Source organism: Brachyhypopomus gauderio, chromosome 8 (genome assembly GCF_052324685.1).
Source record: "Brachyhypopomus gauderio isolate BG-103 chromosome 8, BGAUD_0.2, whole genome shotgun sequence".
Classification (NCBI taxonomy): domain Eukaryota; kingdom Metazoa; phylum Chordata; class Actinopteri; order Gymnotiformes; family Hypopomidae; genus Brachyhypopomus; species Brachyhypopomus gauderio.
In genome coordinates this window covers 17,511,662-17,520,978 of record NC_135218.1, presented here as the reverse complement: position 1 = coordinate 17,520,978, position 9,317 = coordinate 17,511,662, and the positions used below count along the sequence as shown (strand labels likewise).

At 43.9% G+C, this 9,317-nt stretch overlaps 1 protein-coding gene across 5 annotated transcripts in view; it reads right to left on the bottom strand.

The window, feature by feature from the left end:
• Positions 1 to 9,317, bottom strand: part of evi5b (ecotropic viral integration site 5b) — a 46,841-nt gene that overhangs the window by 11,552 nt on the left and 25,972 nt on the right. For all 5 annotated transcript variants that reach the window (XM_077015079.1, XM_077015076.1, XM_077015080.1 and 2 more), the window contains 5 exons: positions 8,380 to 8,511; positions 8,112 to 8,252; positions 7,851 to 8,009; positions 4,021 to 4,167; positions 3,598 to 3,693 (listed from right to left, as the gene is read on the bottom strand). In XM_077015079.1, coding sequence (XP_076871194.1) covers positions 3,598 to 3,693; positions 4,021 to 4,167; positions 7,851 to 8,009; positions 8,112 to 8,252; positions 8,380 to 8,511 — 675 coding nt within the window. The remainder of the gene's footprint in view (positions 1 to 3,597; positions 3,694 to 4,020; positions 4,168 to 7,850; positions 8,010 to 8,111; positions 8,253 to 8,379; positions 8,512 to 9,317) is intronic.

Here is a 9,317-nt window from a genome sequence, read left to right as displayed (position 1 = left end):
GAATGTAAATCCTTTTGGCCCCCTTGAGGCTACCAGCCGTAGCGGTGTCATTAATTGCTGTATGAGGGGCCGCTCTGGGTGGGTTTAATTTGTGGCCTACACACACACACACACACATGTTGCATCATCTTTGTGACCATGTGTGGGTCTGTGCCTTTCCTTCTCTAAATTAGTTTAAAAATGTTAAATTAAAAAAATTAGTGGGGCACTAGGCTACCTGTTTCAGCCGCATATGTGCACATTGAAACTAATGCATTTTAGTATAATGCTAATTTATTAAATCCCTATTGTCACGGTGACGAGGGAGTGGTGCACGACACAAAATATTTATTACCATGACAACAAATACACAGACAAGACAAATAATTAAAAAACCTAGCTGTTAGCTGGTCTTCCTGGATACCAGCCTCCTTGCTGGTGCTTAGTTGGGACATTTCGCTTGAGTTCACGAGTCTCTGCCATGAACATCGTCATACTAAGCTACTCATGTTTTTATTTATTTATTTTTTACTCATGTAAAAAGAGTATTTTGTTATGATCGCTGAGCCTAGAGTTCAAATTAGATAAACATTTAGAACCTATGAGTCATAACGTATTTAGCAGCAAATCTCTGTATTCTTTCACACCTCCTGCACAGCTGGTTGTAGTCATTCTAGACCATGGTGTTCTGTGTGGTTTCTGAACATGGTGCAGACTTCATGGCAGGGCAGAACATTTAGAAGAATTTCACCAAGGCGAGTTCTCATTGGTGGGCTAACACACACATCCCCTACACACTACCCTTACAAGATACGAGAGTCTATTGATCCAATAAAAAATAAAAAGAAGACGAGTATTGTTAAACTCTTAGTTTAGTTTCATTCCAAGTTTAATTCTGAAGACGAGGGAGATTTCTGATAAATAAACCAGGTAATGAGAAGCTGTTTCTGTAGGAAGGGCAATTCCTTCCATTAACATCAAAGTAGACAAGGTAAGAATGAGTGTGTGTGAGATCGTGCTGTCTCGAGTGGTGGATTAAGTTTAATCACTTCCTGTGCAGCCTCCCTGCAGGAACATTATTCCTTTCCATGTACAAAAACATGTACATCCATTTTACTAAAGAAAACTTCTAAAAGTCACATCCAAATGAGTTTGACCTCACTTTACATATTAGATCACTATTTCGGATGGGAAAAACCTGAGTGAGGTATCAGTGCTCTAAATATCCTTGGTTGGCATAGTAACAAACAAAACCCTTCAGTGCCTCCGCAACATAGTGTAGGTAGTGTGTGTGTAAACCTGCCTACACATTAAAACATACTGAGTCTCCTCCTGAGATGCATGCAGTCATAAACAGGCATCATCTCCTGGGTCGAAGGTGTTCGGTGACCACTGCTCAGTTAAATCTCTGTCCTACGGTAGATGTTCGGCCTGTGTAGAAGCTCAGCAAAAAGTCTGCTTTGATTCTGGCTCAGTGGGTATCTAAAACCGGGTAGGAAGTGGTTTCGCATATGGCAGTGAAGATAGCTGAGCTGTGGTCGCTGGACGGCCATGCAAGCAACAGCTTCACCATAGAGATCAAGGGACGTGAAAAAAAAACCCCAAAAGCAGCAGCCATTTGCAGTCAGCACAGAGACACTGGCGTGAAAATGAAAGAGAAGCAGGCTGCAGGGTTTTTGTTTGCAGAGGCTGAACACCGTTTAGGTACTACGGTTCTTCTCATCGTACCATACAACGTGTACAACAGCACACACTTTCAACGAAGCCAGCGCGATCGTACGAGTTTTCAGACGGCAATAGTGATTTAGAGAAAGACCTTAAGCTCTCACACGTCGAGTTGGCGTAATGGTGTCAGACAGGTGGAAGCACTCATACTGGCGGGGATCTTTCCAGCCAATGTGAAACCCCTGTGAGGTGACTAAGAGCACGTCTGCACGGCCCAGCCGCCACAGCAGCAGGCTGGAGCCCTTTCCAGCTGTGGGATGTGTGGCTGAGGCGTGGGCGAAGCAGCCATCGACCGATCGTATTGGTGACATGTTGAGGCTTTAAGCTGAGAGCCCACACTGGGGTAGGCTAGGATGTGGCCTCTGGGTGAAGCTCCGATGGAAACGATGAGCTCATCGTTTGCTCTGGGCTGCGATATAATGACTGATGAGCCACGATGTTTTAATAACCGGTGAGCTCTGCCACTGTGGTCGTGCATCCCGTCATCAAGCAGGAAGTCTCACCACGTCGTGTCCCCGCTTTTTCGATCGTCGTGTTCGCTATGCTACGCCCATCATGATTTGGTAAAGCAGGGCCTTGTGCCCACAGCCATTAGGGCAAAGAGACCTGTGGCTAACCAAAACCACATCCACAGAATCTCCGCAGCAGCAGAGTCTGACTAGCAGAACACTCAACTCATCAGCGTTATGCTTAGATTCAAGGACAAAAGGCATTTACTGACTTAATCAGTCATAATCACACTTCAGAGAAACACTGAGGCATCTCAGTCTCTCCCGGGCAGGAGTGCAAGTGACAGATTTATTTTGACACATTTTGCTACTTCATTCGTACTACATACAACCAGCACGAGGACCCTGCTGCCACCTACAAAGGGTTAATGACTAAAGACTAATGACTAAAGACTAAAGAATCACGTTTAGAATCCTGTGGCATCATTTAGTCATTCCAGGAAGAAAGATGTATGACAAGATTATTATAAGAAAACTTCAGAGTTAATCTGATCGTTAAATGATTTCACTCTTCCTGCACGACAAGTGTGGCGTTTCCTTCCAACCCACAGATAAATCTCTTTACATCTCAGTCACCTTGTTGCTACCTTAATACTTACATGCCAGAATCGAGTGTCATTTCATGAGTGGCTACTAATTTGGAGGCTGTAGATTTCTCTAGTTTCACCAGTGTTGGTGCCTTAGTCAGAGGTTCATTCAGGTTTGTGGTCTTAGTCAATTAATTCTTCTTGAGGTTGATGGATACCATGAAAAAGGGTGAAAACAGGCCTTTAAGAATAAAATCTCCTCAGGCACCACCACAGGCTAACAGCACTCACACAGCATGCTTAGCTCAGACAAGTCCAGTACACTATATACACAACTTCTAATAGTACACTACTTCTAATAGTACACTATGAACACTACTTCTAATAGTACACTATGTACACTACTTCTAATAGTACACTATCTACACTACTTCTAATAGTACACTATCTACACTACTTCTAATAGTACACTATGAACACTACTTCTAATAGTACACCATCTACACTACTTCTAGCACTACTTTTATGTACACTAAAACGGCTACTCTGAGCTTCTGTGAAACGTTGGAGGTTGATGTTGACCAAATGTAGCTGATGATCCTGGTCTGGTGTTCACATGATCATGTTGTCCTTAAGTCCTAAAGACATCCCATGCCCTGAATGCAAACTCTCATCTCTCATGGTGCCAAAATGAAGATCACCCTAATCAAACCGTGACTTCTAGCGTGAACGTGTCAGTCACTGTCTGCTCATGTATGTCTGGATAAACTCTAATCAGGTATTGATAAATGTCTGGTGGTCTCACGCTCTGTGTGAAGCACCAGGTCATGGAGACAATCTGGAGCTCCTAGTCGTACCTGAATCTCCAGCTCAGAGATCTGCTGCTGGAGTTCTGCCATAGCTGCTATGTTATCGGCCTCTCTCAACCTCACCGCCATCACTTCCTCCTTATTCTGAGAGAGAGAGTGAGAGGGAGAGACAGAAAGATGGGGGGAGAGAGAGTGAGAGACAAAATTATCTCTTTGTTACAGAAGCTCAAAACAACACCCACAGGTTCCTCTTTACAAGAGAGGATTTGCTGAGTGTGACCCCAGATAAGATAGCCTTCACCGAATCAGTAACGCTGGTGATGAAACAGCATGACATTCGCACAACATGGGGACATCTGCTCCGCCTTGTGCTTCATCACAGTGGTGGCCAGAGCACAGTGTTGGCGCCACCCACTGACCCCGCCTAGCCCCGCCCACCCCAGCCAGGTGTAGCCCCTCCCCCTTGCTCACCTTGCACTCGGTCTCAGCCTGCTTGCGCTTGGCCTCCTGCAGCTCGCCGTGCAGCATCTTGGTCTGATTGGTCAGGATCTGCAGCCTCTCCTGTAGGTGCCGGGCCTCCTGTTCTGCCCTCCGCAGCTGATTGGTGTGGATCTGGTTCTGCACAGAGTGGTTAAAGTTGGGACTTCAACCTGCGCCATTTTGCTTTGACAAGCATATTCAACCTTGGGCGAAAGGGCCAGAGGCTGGTGGTGAGGTGATGTAGGTCAGTTCTTCAACGTTCCCAGAGTCAGGTGAAGACCAGCCAGCAGACAGCAGATCACCGTGCTCACTGTACAACCACAGCAGGTTTGCTGCATATATCCATGTGCCCAATCAAACAGGTGCAGTTCTATTAATGCACTACGCACAATATGAATGTTTGGCTTTAGGGACATTTGGCTTTCGGGTTAAATTTCAGGATGAACCTAAAATCTACCTGTTTGTAATGTACTTGATGTGACCTTCTCTACACTTTTCTCTAAACTCATGTCCAACTGTTTAATGGTTCAGTAATTTTTGCACAACTTGTTCTGCAACAAGGAGCTTAATGGCAAAATTCACAATAGGTGTTTGATGCATGAATCGACCAATACATTTCCAGGTTCAGTTCGAGTTGGTATTTAAACAGTCCTCCTCATCGTGCTGTTCACATTTTGACATGAGACCAAGGCGACACCCAACAATTGATCAACAGTACCTCACCATTGCGAGGCTTCAAACAGGATGTTCTCAGACGGAAGTGGCCACTGAGTTTAAAGAATCACAGAATGTCATCAGCAAGTTGCAACAGAGATACAGAGACTGGTTACAGAAAAGAGTCACAGAAAGTGGACGTCCTCTGGCCACAGCCCACACTGATGACCACTTCATTGTTAACGGTGCCCTGCGGAACCGAATCTTGAATGCCACACAACTCCAGGCACATTTAAGGGAGGTGAGAGGTACCCAAGTGTCATGTTGGACCATTCAAAACCATTTATATCAGAGTGGTCTGCGTGCTAGATGACCTGCAAGGGTACCTGACCACACCACCGGGCTCAGGTGTCATGCACGAGTCAGAGGGCTTCGGTTCACTGATGAAAGTCGATTCACGTTGAGCAGAAATGATGGCTGCCAACAATGTTGGAGATGACAAGAAGACCGCTATGAACAGCCACTGTTGTGTGCAGGCAAACCGACTCGAAACTCCATGTATAAAGTCTCATGGAAGACAAAGCTCCAGACTATTCTCCGTCCTGGCTCCAAGATGGTGGAACGATCTTCCATTAGCTGCTAGGCCTGCAGAGTCTATTGCCATCTTCAAGCATAGACTGAAGACTCACCTGTTTGTTGAGTTCTTACCAGAGCACTAACTCAGCTGATACCACTTGCCGTTGTTCTTAAATTGTATGTCTGTCTATGGTTATTTGTGCTTCTTGGCAAACGTCTAACTTGCAAAACATTAGGTAATGATATTGATTCCTGTAGTTTAGTAGTAGTCTGACTCAATGGTGTCTTGAATTCTGGCCTATCCGTACTATTACCTAGGATGTATTCTGTGATCAGAAGCAAAGCACTTTGTAAGTCCCTCTGGATAAGAGCGTCTGCTAATGCCGTAAATGTAAATGGTGGTGGTGGTGTTGGTATTATAGTGTGGGCAGTTGTGTCTACTCTACTAAACTGCTCTATACTTTATGAATGGTACAGTAACAAGCTCATACTACTTGAATAACACCATTAATCAAGTCCATGTGCCTATGCATAAACAACACAGGCCTAATTTCTTTTCATCATAGATAACAACGTTTCAGCTCAAGGTTGCATCATCAACGGCTGCTGGAGACTGGGGAACCTCAAATGGAGCGGCCTGCACTTTCTCCAGACCTGAATCCCATAGAAAACCTACAGGATCAGCTGAGTCACCTTGTAGAAGTTCATAACTCTGCACCCCAGAACCTCAATGACCTGAGGGCCCTTCAAGAAGAGTGGAGTGTCGCCTCAGCAGACAATAAAGTCGACTTGTGAACAGCATGAGACATCGTTGTCCAGCTGTAATTGATACTCATGGGCACATGACAAATTACTGAGACATTGACATTTTTTGTTGACCAGTTGTGGTCTTTTGTGTCAATAAATTGTTCACCTGAAAGCCAAATATCCCTAATGCATTCAGAATCTATGCCTGGAACTCATGAAGAACTTTAAAGCCTCAATCATAATGTATTGGAAAGTTAAAGGACACAGAAATTGACTGATTCAAACAATGTTCATCAGCCACATACATAAATATATATATACATTTGGAGGCAGACAACTAAGGAGAACATTTCTGGATTAATAAAAAAAAGTTAATATGTCCAAGAGACTGAACTGTGAAGTGTCTGCGACATAGGCTACCCAAGTTCAAGCTAGACCTTTGTCGCCCTCTCGCGCACTGGTTCTCAAACTGTAACCACTAGTGGTAGACACACGCCCTCTAGTGGTAAATGGAGAAATCTCCTTCACATTTTTTTAACAATAAAAAAATAACATAGTTCCAATATTTTCTACGGCGCAACGTAGTGTAAAAAGGTTGATAACCACTGTAGAGGTAATCCAGATGAGGCATGTACCTTTACTTCATGTCATAGACACTGAGAATTTTACATAAGACCTGTAGCACGGAAGCAGGTCCTCTGTGCTATACTGCTGTACACATTTTTCATACAGGAGTGTGTGTGTGTGTGTGTGTGTGTGTGTGTGTATATATATGTGTGCGTGTATATGTGTATATATGTGTGTGTGTGTGTGTAAATATATGTTTCTATGTGTGTGTGTGTGTGTAAATATATGTTTCTATGTGTGTGTGTGTGTGTGTATATATATATGTTTCTACGTGTGTGTGTGTGTGTGTATATATATATATATATATATGTTTCTATGTGTGTGTGTGTGTGTATATATGTGTGTGTGTGTAAATATATGTTTCTATGTGTGTGTGTGTGTATATATATGTTTCTGTGTGTGTGTGTGTGTGTGTGTGTGTGTGTGTGTGTGTGTATATATATATGTTTCTGTGTGTGTGTGTGTGTGTGTATATATATGTTTCTGTGTGTGTATATATATATGTTTCTATGTGTGTGTGTGTGTGGGTGTATATATATATATATATATATGTTTCTATGTGTGTGCATGTGTGTGTGTGTGTGTATATGTTTCTATGTGTGGGTGTATATGTGTATATATATATATATATATGTTTCTATGTGTGTGCATGTGTGTGTGTATGTTTCTATGTGTGTGTGTGTGTGTATATATATGTTTATGTGTGTGTGTGTGTGTGTGTATATATATGTTTCTATGTGTGTGTGTGTGTATATATATGTTTCTATGTGTGTGTGTGTGTGTGTATATATATATATATATATATGTTTCTATGTGTGTAAATATATGTTTCTAAGTGTGTGTGTGTGTGTGTATATATTCATGTTTCTATGTGTGTGTGTGTGTGTATATATGTTTCTGTGTGTGTGTGTGTGTGTGTGTGTGTGTAAATATATGTTTCTAAGTGTGTGTGTGTATATATATGTTTCTATGTGTGTGTGTGTGTATATATATATATGTTTCTATGTGTGTGTGTGTATATATATGTTTCTATGTGTGTGTGTGTATATATATATATATGTTTCTATGTGTGTGTGTGTATATATATGTTTCTATGTGTGTGTGTGTGTGTGTATATATGTTTCTATGCGTGTGTGTGTGTGTGTATATATATGTTTCTATGTGTGTGTGTGTGTGTGTGTGTGTATGTTTGTGTGTGTGTGTGTGTGTGTGTGTACCTGCGTCTCCATCTCCAGCAGTCTCTGCCTGGTCTCGCGCAGCTCAGCCTGAACTTCTGCTTCTCTCAGCCTCACACTCATCAGCTCGTCCTGCAGCTCACTGCTGGTGTTCTTGCGAGGGCTGTCCTTCCAGCGGCCAGCCGTACGCGCCAGGTGCCTCTACGCAGCAGAGTGGCACAGCGTAAGTGCGTGCGTGAGTGAGTGAGTGTGAGTGAGTGTGTGTGAGTGAGTGAGTGAGTGAGAGAGTAAGAGGTTATTCACCTGCCAATGGTCTTCCAGGTCCCGCACCTGCTGTCTGAGCTCTTTGAGGCCCATCAGAGCCTCGGCCTCCCTGAGCTTCACACCTATCAGCTCCTCCTGCAGTCGCACCACGTTATTCTCATCCGGCAGAGACGTGTTTCTCTGGAACACAACACACACTTTTCACTTGAACCTGCAGCACACTCCCTGCACAGTCTCTTTGGTACAAAACAATACATGTAAATAGAGGAGTGTATAATGTAGGTGGTGGAGGAGATGATGAGCACACCTGCTCCATGTCCAGGATCTTGTCCTGCATCTCTTTGAGGGCACACTGGGACTCAGCCTCCTTCAGCCTGGCCTGCACCAGCTCCTTCTCCAGCTGCAGGACGAAGTCCTCCGAGTAACGTGGGTTCACCTTCTACAAGAGAGCGAGAGAGCACGGCTCTAACAGAGGATCACACACCTTTACAGTTTCACTGTTTCAGTTTCTCACACACACACACACACACACACACACACAGTCACACACACACACCCTTCCTTTGTGCAACACGGCCATCTTACTGCCATCATTTTTTCCCCACATTCATAGTTGAGTTCAGCTTATCCCGGTGGGGATGTCTCTCATGCAGAGTCTAAAAATTTGATGCCTCATGAGGAAAAAAAGCATCAAAAAGATAAATCAATAAAAAAAAGTCACTCACAGAGCAACACAGGTACAATGGTGCTTTACTACTCATGGTGCTACACCATGCCCGAGCACGAGTGTGCAAACGAGTGAGATCCGTCTCTATGGTGAGAATGCCCATACTGTTCATTTAGCTTCCAGCAGTTCACAGCAGGACCACGGGCCTCCCGGAGACCATTCACAGCATTATCTGCATGCTCATACATATTCCCGAGGCTGATTAGCGTAGTTGGGCGTGCAAATGACCACAGCTCTCCTCCAAACACCGTGTCCCAACCCGCAGTCATGTATGTGAATGGTGCCATTACAAGAACTGCCAAATCCCATTTCTGCCACAGCCCAGACTGTGTTGCTAGGCAACTGTATGAATCTCTGGCTAAGTGAAATGCCTTACCAAAGAGTTCAAAAAGCACTTCTGAGTGTGAGTGCACGCGTGTGTTATTTTATTTTTTTTTATTCCCCTTGGAATATCTCTCTCTCTCTCCAAGCAGCAGGCTCTGAGCAGTCCTCCTGTCCTGTAGGGGGCGCTGTCTGTG